Source organism: Euleptes europaea, chromosome 4, assembly GCF_029931775.1.
Source record: "Euleptes europaea isolate rEulEur1 chromosome 4, rEulEur1.hap1, whole genome shotgun sequence".
Classification (NCBI taxonomy): Eukaryota; Metazoa; Chordata; class Lepidosauria; order Squamata; family Sphaerodactylidae; genus Euleptes; species Euleptes europaea.
This window is the reverse complement of record NC_079315.1, coordinates 57,475,866-57,494,560: the sequence shown is the minus strand read 5'-3', so window position 1 is coordinate 57,494,560 and position 18,695 is coordinate 57,475,866. Positions and strand designations below refer to the sequence as shown.

Sequence of the window (18,695 nt, the reverse complement as noted above, 5' to 3'; positions counted from 1 at the left end):
TTGCACAAAGAGCATATGGGTGGATGCCCCCTCAAAGATGTCCCTGAAGGCTATTTTGAAGGCCCATATCATTGTTTGATGTGAGTTAGACTACTTTGGGGAAATTGTTCTGGCTCTGAAATTAATGAATCAAATTGAAAATACTGTACATCAAAATAAAGGGAAGCTTCTGTGCTTCCAAACATGTCACAGAAATGGAGTTTACTTTTGCCAGCTGAATTGCTTTAAGGGCTTGAGCAACAACAATAACAAAAAATATGGCTCTAGACTGCAGAACCTTTCTAATCATACCACTCAGTTATTTCAAGCATATTACATATCTGAAAGCCAACTCATTTCCTGTAATTTGATGCATGGTAAGTCCAAATTGGATTGTTCCTTATAAAGTTATGACTGTAAACAAGGAGGCTGAGCTGTACTCCTTAAAGTGAGTACAAGACTAAAAGTGCATGCTATAAACAGCATGTAGATATTAGTTTATCCCTTCCAGAGCGACGTCATCAGAGCAGTATTATGTTAATAATGTTGACAATCTGTTTTAATGTTTGCAGTTTAAGGCACAGGCTTAAATGAACAGTGGAAGACAATGGCTGTTAGCACACTTAGGTATTCCCAGCAATGTATCAAGAGTTTGGAAATGTTATAAAAAATACTGTTCACACTTTCTATGTATTCCCACCGAAGTATTAAGAGTTTGAAACTGTTATAAAAAATACTGTTCGCACTTTGTTTGGCCCCTTTAGCTGTGAAGACGTCTTCTAACCATTTTTTAGCTGTGGCATCCAAAAACCCTTTTAAAGCAATGTTTTTTATAACATTTCCAAACTCTTGATACATCGCTGGGAATACCTGGTGTGGTAACAGCCTACGATAACGTGACCCAGAAGACCATTGTTCATTGTGCATATTATATTCCAAACCAGATGCCCAAGCATGCTGGCTGTGACTTCTTTCTGAATCAAACAAAAAATGTGAGGATCTTATAGAATTGTTCCATGCCACTAACTACACAGTTTGAAGGACTGACACCACCACAGTCTAAACACTAAAAACTTAACATTTTTGGATATTGGCTGACCAATTAGCAGTTCATTTTAAGTTGTTGGGTAAATAAATGCAAATAGACTAGTGCCAATCTAGGTCCTACTGTCAGCAGAAAAATTATATAGCTATTAGAATATCATGGCATGCTTTTCATCTTGAAAAAGGCCTAGGAAAATTATATAGATATTAGAATATCATGGCATGCTTTTTCATCTTGAACAGGGGCTAGGAATATGGAATAGATTAGACATGTTAGCAAACATTAATTTATGTTTCACGTTCACTGTTTGTCAACATTTTCAACCAATAATTTGAAGGCAATAGGGGAGAACAGGAATTAGTTCCTTTGACATTTGGGATAAAGTTCTATAAATACATATTACTAAATAAAATACACAGGCACAAACAAAGAACTTAATGGTCCAAAACATCTAAGGCCGGGATGGATTAATAGTATTTAGTAAGGTGAATTAACTGCAGCTGAAACACTCTGGCACCATACTGAAGCAGAATACTACTGGCTTCATCTTAAAAAATCTCTTTCCACAATGAAGACGGCAGCCTATGCCAGATGCAAAACATTTATTTGTGGCTTAATATAATTTATTTATAGATGAAGGGATGGTGTGAACACATTGATGCTGTGGTTGGGGCAATTTAAAAAATCAGTGGCTGCATCCACACATCACTGGATATTGCAGTATCATGGACAATAGCAATAATTCACAACTGGGTTCTCCTATGTGAACATGACAATCAATTTTGAAATGATTGCTATACTGCAATGATAGCACAACATTCAAGAACATATGGATGCATGCAATGTCTCTGTGGACTTCCACAGATCATTATTAAAGAATTGTTGGCTGTATGAAGTGTTTGCCCTGACCAGGATGGCCCAAGCTAGCCTGATCTCATTAGATCTCAGAAGCTAAACAGGGTTGGTCTTGGCTTGTACTTGGCCAAGAGACCACCAAGGAATACCAGGGTTGCTATGTGAAGGAAGGCAATGGCAAACCACCTCTGTTAGTCGCTTGCCTTGAAAACCCAACTGGGTTGCCATAAGTCAGCTGTGACTTGACAGCACTTTACACATGCGCACATGAAGTGTTTCCATGAAATGCATATGCACTGGATCATCACAATTCTTTCTGAGCTGGAAAAAATATTGAGTTAGATCTAGCAATCTGTTGGCAGAAGGAGACAGATTTTCACTATACTCCCTTCGCCCAGCAGTCCCTTCCTAATCCTAGGGTCATGGTACTCTAGTAAACAAACTGCCAAGAAGGTTTGGAAGCTGCAATGAGAGGGAGAAGGGACAAAATCACTCACTTCATCAATTTTCCACAAGGGCAGCTCTGTTGATGTAAGGAAAAGGTCAATTTAACCCCATCATACTGCACCCCCCCCCACCTGTGTGGCTCCCATAGCCTCAGGAATCACGTTTATGGAGTTCAGAAGCAACTCCTGGAGGAAGGGGGAGGTGATGAACATCTGCACACACTACCATGATCTGCTGATGGATTACTCGATCCAACATTTATAACCATGTTCAACATTAACTAGCACTTTAACTTGTTAATAACCACAGCTGTCATATTCCAGTTTAGAAGACCCTGAATGCAATACTGGTATACTATACAAACCTTCATGAAGGTAATGAAAGAAAGTTAAGGTAATGAAGGTTAATAAGCATGAGCAGTGCAATGGGATGCCAAAAACCAAGGTGGAGAGCTCCACAAGGTGAGTGAGTGAACATAGCAAATGAAATTCAGTGTAGACAAGTATAAGGTAATGCACGTTGAAGCAAAAAACCCTCTAACTTTAAGTACATGGTGATGAGGTCTGAAGTGGAAGAGACTAAGAGGAAGACATAGCTTGGCTTTTTAGTGGAAAGTTCCACGAAAGTGTGGATTTAGCGAGCAGCAGCAACAGTGAAAAACGCAAACTACATGCTGGGGATTATTAGGAAAGGGATTGAAAATAAAATGGCAATAGTGTAATGTCCATTTATAGATTTACGGTATGGCCTCATTTGAAATACTGCACACAACTCTGGTATTGCAGAGCTGGAAAAAGTGAAGAACAGGATAAGCAAGATGCTAAAGGGTTGGAGCACCTTTCCTATGAGGAAAGACTAAACAAGCTAGGGCTTTTTGGTTTTGGAAAAAAAACTAAGGGAACATGAAAGAAGTTTAAAATTATGCATGGCTGTGACTTGATGGCACTTTACACACACACAAAGAACCGTCGGCATACTTTTGTGATCAAACATTTAAGAAATCAAGCCGCTCGATACCCAACATCTCAAAGAATCAATTAATAAACAGCTGTCCTAAAACAAGATCAGACTAACCAGTGCACACATATAAATATGTATTTGTAAAAAAAAATTATGGAATCATCACCTGCCCTCAATTAATTTGTGAAACATTTCCCAGTATTATCCCCTTCACACAGGAGTTTTCTCTTGTAATATCCACATGCTACACATTTACCTTCAGTAGAAGATAAACTGGGCCAGAATTAGTAATGTATATACTTTGCCAGCTGCTGAGGGCTCAATGCCCTGAGAACGACCTTTTCTAAACATTGGAGTTACTCCTGATTTTCTTGGGAGTCAATCCACAAGCACTGGAATTGGTTTGGGCAGGGTTCTTCTGCACGTCTGCCCCCTATGTATTTTTATAGTTGAGGAGTCAGGTTATGTTCTTCCAATGTGGCTTATATAATGAGTATTTTCAATAGGGTGCTGTTGTAATCGATGTCATTATTGGTGGTGTCAGAGAACCCCTTACTTTTTTTTAAAAAGGGGCCCATAAATATTGATATAGCACCACAGTGTTGATAGTTTCAGCAGATTCTCTGAGACCTTTTCCGCACATTGTAATTGCTTCTGGTTTTTCTTGAAATTTGATCTAGGGTTATGCATAGCTCTCATAGCTCTCCCCAGGCAGCCGACACCACCTCCGGGCTGTATGTGGAGGCGGTGTTGGCCTGCACAGCTTAGTGCAGTCCACCACCTCCAAGCCCCACATGTAGTCTATAGACGGCGGCCTGTGCCGAGTTACAAGCCAGGCTCCGCTTGGCCAAGCCCGGATGGCAGCTCTGCTCCAGCAGCTGCTGCTACCTCCAGGCACCATGTAAAGCCTGCAGGCGGTGGCAGCCAACACAGAGCTGCAATCTAGGCTTGGCTCACCCCAGCCCAGCTCCTAGTTCTACCCAGGCAGTCGCCACCACCTCCAGGCTCTATGTGGAGGCGGTGGTGGCCTGCACAGAGCTGTGAGCCGGGCTCAGCTTGGCTGAGTCTGAATGGCAGGTCTGCACAGTCAGCCACCTCCAAGCCCCACATGGAGCCTGGAGGTGGTGGCCTGTGCCAAGTTGCAAGCCAGGCTCGGCTCGGCAAAGCCCAGATTGTAGCTCCGCCCAGGCAGTTGCCACTGCCTCCAGGCTCTACATGGAATACGTAGGCAGCAGCAGCCAATGCAGAGCTGCGAGCCAGACTCAGCTCAGCCCAGCTTGGCTGGCAGCTCCGCCCAGGCAGCCACCGCCATTTGGAGCTCGGAGGTAGCTCTTGCGCCCACCACCACCGCCGCTGCATACCTGGAGTAAAGGTAAGTGGAGGGAAGGGGAAATGGGAAGGGGCAGTAAAATTTGCATTCGGGTCTAATAGACCCATTTTTTTTCAGGAATCCAGATAATCCTATTAGGAAGGTTTGGGACCATCTGGGATTATATAAAAAAAAAAATCCGGTTCATTAGACCCGAATCCAAATTTTACCCCCCCCCCCAAAATTTTGCACACCCCTAATTTGAACCACAAGCATTCGGATTGGTTTGGGCAGGGTTCTTCCGCATGTTTGCCTCCCTGTGCATTTTCACAGTTGTGGAGTCAGTTTATTTTCTTCTGCACATGGCTTAAATAATGGGGATTTTCAAGGGAGGATACTGTCACCAGCGTAGTTATTAGTGGTGTCAGAGCACACACCCCATTATTTTAAAAATGGGCCTAAAATAGCAATATAATGCTGCAGTGTTACAGTGATAGTTCAAGCTGGTTCTCTGAACTCCCAGTTTGATTTTTTTAAAGTAAGTCTCTAGCTCCTTTCCTTGAGAAGATATGCCTTTCCCCTTATGTCTCTGTGAGGGAAAAAGCTAGACACATTTTCAAAAAAATGAAAGTTGGGAATTCAGAGAACCTACGTAAACTATCATTGCAACACTGGAGCATTATATTGCTATTTTAGGGGCTTTAAAAATGGAAATCACTGATCTGTGGGGAGAGGGAGTGGTTTAACAATGATGACAGTCCAATTATTGAAAAGTGGGCTGGAGGTGGGTGGGACAAAGAAAACTGAAAGAAATATTATGCACTAGGAAAAAACTGACTCAAAATCGGCTTCTAGAAAAAAACATCAGGGTAAAAGTGGCCTAAAAAAAGCTGGGGGGGGGGGGACTCTAGGGGGGAAACAAAAGAATCAACGTGAAAATTAAAAGCACAAAAATGCATGCAGAAATCAGGGAATAAACCAAAGCAGTACAGGGCCAGAACCAACAGGGAAAAAAACCATGTGGAAAAGCCCAACATTTGCTACTGATCCCTAACCAGTTGCCTCATCCCTTGCCCTGTGTCTCCCTTTAGGCAGCCTGAGGACTGGCCTCACAGGTTTCTACCAGTAGCTTCTCCTCCTCATTCACGGGGGAAGAGGACAGGCACTGTTCTTTGCCTCTACCAGTGGCAGACATACTCTTGTTTCCTAAGTGACGGTTTCACCTCACTGTCCACTGTCCAAGTGGACACAGCTGCTGCTTCTTGCTGTTGCCAGCTGCTCAGTTGCCTTCCCAAGTAGGTGAGTGGTAGGTGGTAGAATCAGCAGCAATTCTCCTGGCCTCTCCCCTCTACCCAACAGATCCTGGAAACCACTGCAGGTGCTCATCCCTTCCACAGAAGGTGTATAGATTGGTGGTGGTGGTGGGCAGCACATGGTGACAAGGAGGTGGGTGCTGAGGGACTCATGGGAAAGCTAGCAGTTGGTATCAGTGGGCACTGAATATAATGGCTGATTTTTGCTAAGTATATGGGGAAAGGAAAGGAAAGGAAAAGGAAAGGGAGGACACAGTGGTACACTTAGTAGAAGGATCCAGATGGCATTTTGCAAAAGACCTCCCACACCCACAGCCAGCCTTAAAGAAAAAAAAATACATACTATGTTTTCAAAAATTTAACATGTGCTGCCAGTAAAACTTTAAAAGATTGCCAGATGGGTTTTTTTTACTTCCTCCAACATTTCAGAGGCAGCATTTATTGATGCACAAGCTGAAAAGACTTTGATTTTTAAATGCTATGTAAATTATGTTGCCATCTTTACCCGGAGCAGATATATCAGACAATTTCAGAACTTGTTTTCTGCTTTTCAGAAATGTTGTAATAATGTTAATATGGTGACCAAATTTAAAATCAATACAGAATAATAACAATTCAAAAACTGATGCTTTGATGCACCCTAGACTTGTATATCATCTTTATCCAAAGCAGATATTAGACCACTCCAGAATTTGTACCCAAAATGAACACATTACTCATTTCACTGAAGCTCGGCTGTTCAGAAAAGCTGTAATAATACAGAAATAGTAAAGCTTGAAATAACATAATTTTTCCTCTTTAAGGAGAAAGAAATAACTGATAATCTCAGTATAGGAAGAGAAAAACCTGTGCAGCTGACAAGCTTGAAGAACATTAGTGTTTATTTTGCCATGAGTATACAAGTTGAAGAACCAAGGTTAAATGAATATTCATGTCTTTGTCTTCATGTAGGAAAAATACTACACATGAAACAGCAGGTCTAAATCATGTCTGAGTTGGGAAGCAGCAGGCAGCATATAAATGTTCTAAATAATTAACCAACCAACCAGAGGTTAAAAATGCAGATATCCCTCAGATTGGAGTGTTCCACCACCAGCTACTATTAATCAGCAAATACAAAAAGGGGATTTATATTATGGTGACTACAGCTTTGCAGTACAATCCTAACACTTTTCTGGGAGTTGTTACCCAACTGGACCCAGACACGGGAAAATCAGCTTATTACAGGGTTCCTGAAAGGAATAATGCAGGATCTTGTAGTCTGTGTATACCAGGATGGACCTCAGTAATGATATTCCATACTAAAATGACGAGGAAAGTGAGAGAACGTGATTGTAAACACACACAAATAACGTTATTCTATATATAAAATAAAATAAAAATGAAAATATAAAGAATGTACACTAAGCACCTGAGAATTCACACACCAACAAGAGGGCACACCTTATTAGAGGGAGAAGTGAAAAAATTGGAAAGTTTGTAAGAGGGAGTACACAACCTTAAATCCAAGGGCTTCAGTTTTTGAAGAGATCCAGCAACACCCTTCCTTGTCCCTGAGACTCTCCAATGTCATGGCTGAACCCAGGTGCCTTTCTGAGACTCCCCCATTACTTCACAAAATACAACCATCAAAGGCTATCACTTAATCTGAACGTGGAGCAACATCTCTACTTGCCTCCTGTCACCAGTGTGTCCTTTCATGCATACCCTTTAGGCTTCCAGTTGCTGCACTCCCTCTGTCACGACAAAATTTTTGTTTCTCTTTGTCCCATCTCTTATAGGAATCCAAACCCTTTTCTTCTTATACACTAAATTTGGAAACCAAATTCTCAATTTCATGTAGAGCAAAATTAAAACTGGAGATTTTCAATGTGTCAAAGGTAAAAGACTCCAAAAATCAGCATTTTCTAGTATTGATCTAACTCTGAATCAGTGGCTAGCAGTATTTGACAGTCCTAATCCCATCTACAAAGTCATAGAATCATAGAGTTGGAAGGGACCACCAGGGCCATCAAGTCCAACCCCCTGCACAATGCAGGAAATTCACACCTACCTCCCCCCTCCACACCCCTAGTGACCAGAAGATGGCCAAGATGCCCTCCCTCTCATCATCTGCCTAAGGTCACAGAATCAGCATTGCTGACAGAAGCCATCTAACGTCTTCTTAAAAACTTCCAGGGAAGGAGAGCTTACCAACTCCCGAGGAAGCCTGTTCCACTGAGGAACCGCTCTGTTAGAAAATTCTTCCTAATGTCTAGACGGAAACTCTTTTGATTTAATTTCAACCCATTGGTTCTGGTCCGACCTTCTTGGGCAACAGAAAACAGCTCGGCACCATCCTCAATATGACAGCCCCTCAAGTACTTGAACATGGTTATCATATCTTCTCTCAGTCTTCTCCTCTTCAGGCTAAACATACCCAGCTCCTTCAACCTTTCCTCACAGGACTTGGTCTCCAGACCCCTCACCATCTTTGTTTCCCTCCTCTGGACATGTTCCAGCTTGTCTACATCTTTTTAAAATTGTGGTGCCCAAAACTGAACACAGTACTCTAGTTGAGGTCTAACCAAAGCAGAGTAAAGCGATACCATCACTTCGCGTGATCGGGACACTATACGTCTGTTGATGCAGCCCAAGACTGCATTTGCCTTTTTAGCTACCGCATCACACTGCTGACTCATATGCAGTGTTTGGTCTACTAAGACCCCAAGATCCTTTTCACACACACTACTGCTCAGACAAGTCTCCCCATCCTATAATTATGCATTTGATTTTTCATACCTAAATGCAAAACTTTACATTTGTCTTTGTTGAAGTGCATTTTATTAGTTCTAGCCCATTTCTCCAGCCTGTCAAGATCATTCTGCATCTTGGCTCTGTCTTCTACCGTATTTGCTACCCCTCCCAATTTAGTATCATCTGCAAATTTAATAAGCATCCCCTCTATTCCTTCATTCAAATCATTTATAAAGATGTTGAACAACACAGGGCCCAGCACAGATCCCCGAGGAACTCCACTAGTCACTTCTCTCCAAGTGGACGAGGAACCATTAACTAGCACTCTTTGGGTACGATCTGTCAACCAGTTGCAGATCCATCTAACAATAATAGGACCTAAACCACATTTTCCCAATTTGTCAACTACAATACTATGTGGAACCTTATCAAAAGCCTTACTGAAATCTAGATAAACTAGATTTATCTACAGCATTCCCCTGATCCAGCAAGATCTCAAAAAAGGAGATAAGATTAGTCTGACATGACTTATTCTTGAGAAATCCGTGCTGGCTCTTAGTGATCAGATCCATCCTTTCTAAATGCTCAAGGACGGACTGTTTGATGATTTGTTCGAACACTTTTCCTGGTATAGACGTCAAGCTGATGGGTCGGTAGTTACCTGGATCCTCTTTTTTCCCCTTCTTGAAGATGGGGACAACATTTGCCCGCCTCCAATCTTCTGGTACCTCACCTGTTTGCCAAGACTTTTCAAAAATAATGGACAGAGGTTCAGAAATTACATCTGCAAGTTCTTTGAGTACCCTTGGGTACAATTCATCTGGCCCAGAGGATTTTGTTTCATTTAAAGAAACCAGGTGTTTGTGCACTACCCCAATGCCAATTCTAGGCTGCAAATCCCTTTCCTCATCACATGTTCTGTTTATGCCATGTTGAGCACCCCTTCCCTCACGAGAAAAGACTGAGGAAAAGTAGGATTTGAGGAGTTCTGCCCTCTCTTCATCTCCTGTTACAATTTCATTTTCCGGTCCACACAATGGGCTTCTCTTGTCCTTGTTCTTACTCCTACTGTGTACATAGGAAAAGAACCCTTTTTTGTTGCGTTTATCATCTCTCGCTAGCCTAAGTTCATACTGAGCTTTAGCTTTCCTAACACTCTCCCTACAAGCACTAGTTATTTGCTTATATTCCTCTTTGGTTATAAGGCCCTCCTTCCACTTCCTAAATGAGTCTTTTTTATTTCTCAACTCTTTAAAAAGCTGTTTATGGAGCCACCCTGGCCTCTTTAGGCTCCTTCCATTTTTCTTTCTCATAGGAATAGTTTGGGATTGTGCCTTCAGTATTTCATTTTTAAGAAACGCCCACCATTCTTGAACTCCCTTCTCCTTAAGTATTTCCGACCATGGGATTCTACCTAGCATAAGGTTAAGTTTGTTAAAATTTGCTCTTTTAAAGTCCAACCTATATGTCTGACTATGTACAGGTTTTCCTTTTCCCAAGATTGTAAATTCCAAGAGTACGTGGTCACTACTACCCAGGGTGCCTACTACTTTAAACTCATCGACCAGTTCTTCCCTGTTGGTGAGAATCAAGTCTAAGATAGCAGACCCCCTTGTTTCCCTGTCCACCTTCTGGAATAGGAAGTTGTCAGCAAGACAAGTCAGGAATTTATTGGATCTTGCGTTTTTAGCAGCGATGGACTTCCAACAGATATCCGGGCAATTAAAATCTACCATGACCACCATGTCCCTTCTCTTTGAGAACTTTGTGATCTGGTCTAGGAGCGTCCCATCCAAGTCCTCTGCCTGGTTTGGCGGTCGATAGCAGACCCCCACCAGAATATCACGATTATTTCTTATTCCTTTTATGTTTACCCATAGAGTCTCAACTGCACTACCATGCTCAGATTCATATACTTCTTCACAAGTGTACACATCTTTGACATACAGTGCTACTCCTCCCCCCTTCCTTATCTGTTTATCCCATTTAAACAAGTTGTACCCCTCAATCTTAATATTCCAATCATGAGTGACATCCCACCAAGTTTCAGAAATGCCTACTAGGTCAAAATCCCCTTCCTGTATTATGGAAATAAGTCATTTGACTGTGGATAATTTGGACTTCATGTGGTATGTTAAAGGCTATAACTTATGACAACCTAATAATGTTCAGCCAGTTGAGGGTCGTTATCAAGCATTAATATAGGAGATGTTATGCCTTGAAAAATAATCATGTTATAATCTAAAGACAATCAGTAATATATGTCCTAATAATACTTGGCCTGTAGTTTGCGATTGTTTATCCACAGAGGCTCTTTCCATTGGCTAGATTTTTTAAACCATTTTGGTAATGGTCATTTTTTAAAAACCATTTTGGTAACAGTATACCTGATCACCAAAATGGCCCAGCAGTCTGGTCTGGGGCATGGCTATGGATGCAAAACCAGGGATTAATCGCCAATAATAGTTTGCAAAGCCCAGAAAATGCTGCACATCTTTCCTGTACTGCGGGGCCTGCCAGGCAAGAACTGTGTCCGCTTTTCTGGAGTCCATCTGGATGCCTTGTGGTGATATGATATGGCCCAGGAATTCCATGGAGGTCAGGTCAAACATGCATTTTTCCAACTTGACGTAGAACCCGTGCTGTCTGAAGCAGTGCAGTACAGTATGTACCTGTTCTGGGTGTGTGGCAGGATCACAGATGAAGATGAGGATGTCATCCAGGTAGATGATGACGAATTGATCCAGGAGGTCCTGAAAGATGTCATTCATGAACCTCTGGAATACTGCCAGCACATTGCATAATTTAGTAGCATGACCAGGTACTCTTATTGGCCATACCTCATGCTGAGCACAGTTTTCCATTCATCCCCGCTCTGGATAAGCACCAAGTTATAAGCCACCCTCCCCCACAGTTCCAGCTTGGTGTACCTGGTGGCCCCACGCACCCGTTCCAGGAGTTCAGGGATCAGAGGCAGCTAATACCGGTCCCTTACTATTATCTTGTTCAGGGCTCTATAATAGTTGCACAGCCACAGTTTCCCACACTTTTTCTTCACAAAGAGGAGAGAGGCTGAGGTGGGTGAGTTAGATGACTGGATGAACCCCCGGTGCAGGTTCTTGTCAAAGGAGTCCCGAAGTGCAGCCTGCTCGGATTCTGATAGGGAGTACAGGCACCCTGCTGGCAATGGGGCCCCAGGGATCAGGTCTATGGCACAATCATACGGCTGACGTGGGAGGTAGTCGGCTGGCCCCCTTCTCCTCAAACACATTGGTGAAGTCAGCATATGGGGCTGGCAGGAGGGATGATTGTGGGTGAGGCGCTGCCCCAAGGACTGCTGGCAAAACCTGATGGGGACAGGGCACCCGGAACCAAAGCTCTTGGCATGTCCACCGAATGACTAGGTCATGAAGGGCCAACCAGGACATGCCCAGCACAACAGGAAACCAGGGTATGTGGACCACATCAAAGTGGATCAATTCTAGGTGGTGCTGCACCTAGAGGATAAGCGCCTGCGTCTCATGGGTCATTGGGCCTGACAACAGAAGACGACCATCAATAGCCTCCATCAGGGAGGGAGCATCCTTGGGCTGCAATTGAATCTGGTACAAGGTGACAAAGGTACTGTCTATGAAGCAATGCAAAGCTCCTGAGTCCGCCATGGCATTGGCCTTGACACAGTGACCACCTGGCAGGAATAGCTTCACAGGGACCAAAAACTGTCCTGCTCCAGGAGCATCGGGGCCACCAGGTTTTGCCACATACCCCGAGTAGCATGGCCCCAGCTGACTTGGGATGAGGCCCATTTCACTGCCTGCCCCTTTAAGAGACTTAAAATAAAATATAATTTTGTTGTATCATCAGGGAAATCCTAGGCTCATAGCTCAATGTACAACTGGCATTGAAAAAGGAAACTCCTCCACATTCCCTCCACACTTTTTGGGCAGACTCATTGGGCACTTCCCAGGCAATAGAGGCACAGGTGGAGCTGTTGCTGCTGTAGAAGCTGAGTCAGGGCTTTTACCAACTGAATAACTTGTTCCTTTAATGCCAGGCTGGCTGTAACCTCATCTGTCTCCATCTGGAAGCTGCATGTGTGTGGGGTACAAGCAAACTGTCGTGCTACAGGCAGAGAGCGAGGGCTGAAGGTTTGAAGCATAGTCTTGGAAGCAGTCCAAGGTCATTCAAGGTTCAGGCAGAGTCCAAGATACCCATGAAGACAAGGGCAGTTCAAGGCATGAGTCAGGGTCAGTCCTAGAAGTCAGGATACCAGGAGTCCAAAGTACAGCCAGGAGACAAGGCCGATACACAGGGAGGTTGGTGACGAGTTGCTTGCACAACAGCCAAGCCTACTTGATGGCTTAAGTAGGCCTGGGGGGACCAGCCGTTGCTTGTTATCCCGTCTCAGTCTTCCATGCCTGGTGAAGCTCATTAATCTTATCATTGTCAGCAGGAATTGCTCCTCGCTGGGCCTACAGTCTAGCACTCCTTCTTCGCTCATGTAGCTGTGCCAAGTCTCCTGCGCCTCTGGTCCAGTGGCTCTAGGGGGCGCTCTGGTGGCACTGCCAGTGGCTGGACCTCTGACACAGCTGAATCTCTTGTGCTGGTGGTTGTAGACATGGGGAGGACCAGTCTGCCCAAGGCTCCTCTGCCCGTGGCTGTTCAGCCTGCTGCTGCTCCTCTCTTTCATAGCCTTCAGCTTCAAGGTCTTCATCATCTGAGGAAGCCCCAGCAGGCTGACCCATGACAAGTTGCTTTCAAACAGGCAATTTTATGGTAATAATATTAAACGGGCTCCACATTTCCCTCATTTGGACCAAATTAAAGGTCACTTCTGCTGATCACAATAATGTTCAACTGATGCAATCAACAAAAAGGTTCACAATCTACTATGAAAGAGTTTCAAAATTATCATAAAATGCCTGTCAAACAAGAAAGAAAGTGGGAAACTGATTTTGTGTTTTTCAAGAAAACTATATTTCCTACCTTCTGTATTTGAAATAACTACGTAAACGTTCTGGCAGGGATTTCAAAAACTGCTTTTTTTAATGCAAAGAATATGAACTAGACCAGAGGATTTTAAAAACTTTTTTCTTTGATTAACAGATCCCCATGTCATCACAAACTGCTTTTACATCTCCCAGGTTTTAAACTCCCTGCTATGAAGGGATGTGATAGCTGCTTAGCTGTCATTCTAAACTGTGCCAATGCTTGGGAGTGGGTTGAAGGAGCAGCTTTTTATTCTCTTGCATGGACCTCTATGGGATTTACCAGAGCTATGTCAGGGTTTTCAGAGGCATAACACTGCACCAGCATCAACATCACATCCAGGTCTGGAAGGTCTTTGGAATATAAAAACATCCCATTCCACTCATGTCACTACCCTGACGCTGGCCAGCTCCACGGCAGAGTAAGTTACGCTAGCATGGTTCTGGAAGGGCTTACCATCAGTGTATCTCTGTATGCACTAGTGTATCATTAGTCTATGCTACCATATCTCCGAGATACAACCGTGTAGGGTTTAGTCACCATGCTAAGCCTTTTCAGGCTCGGACTTAAGATGGGGCTCTAAACTCCAGTAATTATAATCTAATTACAGTCCTTGGTCACTATAAACCAATTTGAGATATGCTTCATTTTAGAAGTGCAACACAATTTCCTTCCTTGTTACGATGCAACTGTATTTTTTCAATACTGAATTTGTGCAGTAATGGGAAAATATGGTTGCCATAAGCATCCAAGTGGATGAAAGCATGCTTTGTACAACATGGCAGTCTGTTATAATGGGCAGCACATTTTATCTTCTTACCATACATAATTCTGGCAGTATACCATATACCTGGCCATAAAGTAAATTGTCCTAAAACTAAAAACTTGTCCATACTTTCTAAAGGGGCAGCTAAAATACAGAGCCTTTACAATGTTCTTTCTGAAAATTAAAATATTATTGGCAGATATTTGGACCAAAACTGGCCTTGTTCAAATCTTAACGCATAAAAACCTAACAAATAGAGAGTAAAGTTGATCGAAAAATCTTAATTAACACTAGCAAAACAAATAAAACCTTTATTCAAAAAAGCAAAGACTTAACACTGTTGCCTTCCATGACACGGAATCAAGCATCCCAGTAGAAGATAGACAGACAGATTTAGATGAAATCCTTGTGAGGCAGGATCTAGCATGCATGTCTTGTGTATGCCTTAACTAGAGTACAGAAATTCCAAGATTTTTTTTTCAAATAGCAGATATTAAATAGGATCCAAAGATCCATCCAACTAGTTCCATGTGCTCTTAAGTGCACAGATCAGTGGTCTCTAATGCTGCATAACAAAGGATTTATGAAACTGAAAGAATAGAAAAAAGTAGTTTGAGTTAAGTCACTTGGGCGTCCGCTATTCACACACAAAAAAGGCAAACATTCCTCAGGTAACCACAGCCCCTTTAGCCTAGCTGAGAGAAGCTTCCTGGAGCTCAGCCACCAAAAGCCAGAATCCAAAATCTGACGTTTCTATTATCCATCAAAGGGCAATGAGAAACATTAACACACAATAACAACTTAAGGAACTTCTGTGTTGCTTTTAACATATACATAGTGAGAAAGTAAATATTATTCAATTTTTGTATTATTACCAAGCATATAACAGGCTTTTTATTCCATTCTCCAATATTGTGATATGAGAAAAATTAATTTATTTTAATTATTGTAGATAATAGATTTAGTTTATTATCTACAATAAACGGCATTTGTAAGGTAAAATAGATTATATCGGCTGAACACTTTGATTGCACTAATGTTATTTAGAAGGCAATACTTGCAAGTTTTAACTGCATTAACTTAGTATATTATGTATTTAATGGATTTTCTATTGTTTATCCAGTGGCTCCAAGGCAGTGTGTAAGGAGAATAATACAGCAGAATACAAAACCAAATGACAAAACATCACCTGTGTTGGTATGAATAAGGAAAAGTTTTGCAAATGAAAGGTGCTGCTTATTACTATTGTACCCTATTCTTTTTATGTGGTGGTATTTTGTATCTGTATCACGGAGAAGAGCCCCATGGTGCAGAGTGGTAAGCTGCAGTACTGCAGTCCAAGCTCTGCTCATGACCTGAGTTCCATCCCAACGGAAGTTGGTTTCAGGTAGCTGGCTCAAGGTCGACTCAGCCTTCCATCCTTCCGAGGTCGGTGAAATGAGTACCCAGCTTGCTGGGGGTAAAGGGAAGATGACTGGGGAAGGCACTGGCAAACCACCCCGTAAACAAAGTCTGCCTTGGAAACGTTGGGATGTGACGTCACCCCATGGGTCAGGAATGACCCGGTGCTTGCACAGGGGACCTTTACCTTTTTTATTTTGTATCTGTGCAAGTTATATACAAGAATTCCATATACATTTTAACATCTTAAATACTAGATTTAAAAAATCTGTACAGATATTATTCAGTGAAAAATAATTTTTTAATATATTACTCATCCTATACTCTTGTTCAACTTGACTCTCACCTACCGTGTTAACTGTGGGATGTCCTTCAGTAACAAGTGAAGGAAGTCCTGGAAAAGAAAAACACAATTCAACTTAAAAAAAAAAAACGTTGACAATATATTATAACTGTTTGTTTATTCAGCTTTTCATAGAAAGTAACCAAGTAAACATGCTGGAGAAATTCCTCGACTTACAAACAGTGAAGTTACAAACATAGATATGACAAAAATAAAATAGAATCCTAGCCACCAGCCACCCTTTCCCAGATATAAAACAAACTGCTATTTGCTATACCTGTATAACCTCTTATCCTAAACTTCAGAAAGACGAATAACCATATCAAGACACAAACAATAACTACTATGGGAGTTACAAGATTAAATGCAATAATCATGTCACATATAATACATTCATGGAAAACATGAGTACATTAATATTTTAATTTTTTTTAATTAGGTTTGTATCCAAATGCTCCTTTAAGGAGTTCAATGGCATTGGATCCTATAGTTGCATAAGCAGAAGCAAGAAGACCTTCCCTGCATTCCCCTTTCCACAGCAGCCCTCTGTACACCCCAAAAACCTTTTTGCTGAAGGTCAAAGGACCCCTCATAATAAAAATATACCTTAGCATGAAGGGCTGCAGTAAAGAGATGGAACTGGCAAAAACCACCACTTCTCAATTTTCTGCTAGCAGAACAAGTTTATTCTTCTTATACCACTATATATTTTTTGCCATCAAGTCACAGCTGACTTATGGCGACCTCATAGTGTTTTCGAGGCAAGAGACATTCAGAGGTGGTTTGCCATTGCCTGCCTCCATGTCACACCCCTGGTATTCCTTGGAGGTCTCCCATCCAAAATAATTGTCAGGGTCAAAGCTGAGAGTGTGTGACTGGCCCATGGTCACCCAGTAAATTTCCAAGGCAGAGTGGGGATTTGAACCTGAGTTTTCCAGATCCTAGTCTGACACTTTAACCACTACACCATGCTGGCTCTCACTATACCACTATTGTATATATTTGTCAAATATTGACCATTAGCCACAATGAAGTTTGAAAGCTAAAAAGCCACATTTCAGCCCAATCACAAAAGGACCAACATACTTATTGTGTACCAAATTATAAAATTATTTCAAGAAATTAAAATAAGGCAAATGAGGGATTTGGCCTCTTCAGTCTTGAAGAATTTTCAGAACCTAGGATGGGGTGATTTAAACTGGTGGTGGTAGAAAGTGCCGTCAAGTCACAGCCCATCTCTCTCTCTGCCCCAACACAATTCCTTGCTAGTATAAGTAGATTTTTGAATTGCATTGTAATTTTGATTACTGAATTTAAAAGGGAGTGACTTCACATTAGGATACAATCCGTAACACCAGTATTTTCTCTGTGAATCAGATACGATCATTCCTAATGACATAAAGCTGCTACTTTTTCTATTTGAAAGCTGGATAAAACTGAATTCAATACTTTTGGTTGATTTCTCCATAATCAAAATATACCACTACACTATGCCTTCTATTAGAAGTCTCATGGAGAACCTGAACACTGGAATCAAAACTGACCTAAATAAAAAAAATCCCAAAGTGTCATCATAAAGTGGAAAAAGTAATACCCAGCTGAGCAAACTTTACTGCATCAAAAAATGTCTGAGTCCCTGAAAAATGTCTATCAATCCTGCTAGTCCAGGAAGAATGGAGTTAGACCTTCACTTACCATACGTCTATTGAACAAATACGTATAATATATTGTATCGTTTTCTTATTTAGTTATCCATTTTAACACATTCATTAAATGTCACCATTGGAAAATACTTAGCATATTCCCAAACACCATAATTAGATATATTTAAACATTTTTTAGCTTTTTACTTGTTCAAGCAGATGTCATAAAGCTAAAATTAAAGTCTGCAAGCAATTTAATTCTAAATATTCGCTTTATATAACAAAACAAAAAAACTTTAACTGCACTAGTGGATCAGTGACTTTTACTCATTTCTATTTATTTATAGTTACCAACACTACATTCATTACACAAATTTAATCAAAAGGTGTTATTCAATGAATTCTCTCACAGAAACCAGAATGGATTAAAAAAAATCCTACCCTAAGACTCCAGACTTTCTTGCTACTTCAACTAAAATAAACAAAAACTACTATTAAAAACATACCAAGCATGCAGTCAAAATGAAGGAGGGGGGAAGCCAACTGATTAATGTTTCACATGTGAAGTCATTTCCTTGCACCTGTGGCTCAGATCTAGAAAAAATACTACAAATGCCACTGGAAACAAGGCTAGTATTCAGAATGCAAGCGATCGTTTAAACTTTAGATGTTATACTCTCTTCTTCATACTTTTTAATGCTGGGAATCCATCCCATTATTTTTTACAATGTGGAAGAATACTCAGTTTTAAAACCTGTTAATATTTTTTATTTATTCTACATCTTATAGTCACTTAAGGATCCTTACGTGAGGAAATACATAAAAACCTGCATTTGCAGTAAAGTTTGTTTAGGTGTGTGACTATTACATACATAGGTCAAATAATCAAATTAAACCTACATTAAGTTC

At 41.4% G+C, this 18,695-nt stretch overlaps 1 protein-coding gene across 2 annotated transcripts in view; it reads right to left on the bottom strand.

Moving 5' to 3' along the window:
- AOPEP (aminopeptidase O (putative)) overlaps window positions 1–18,695 on the bottom strand; it is a 237,014-nt gene that overhangs the window by 120,859 nt on the left and 97,460 nt on the right. For both annotated transcript variants that reach the window (XM_056848223.1, XM_056848222.1), the window contains exon 9: window positions 16,151–16,194. In XM_056848223.1, coding sequence (XP_056704201.1) covers window positions 16,151–16,194 — 44 coding nt within the window. The remainder of the gene's footprint in view (window positions 1–16,150; window positions 16,195–18,695) is intronic.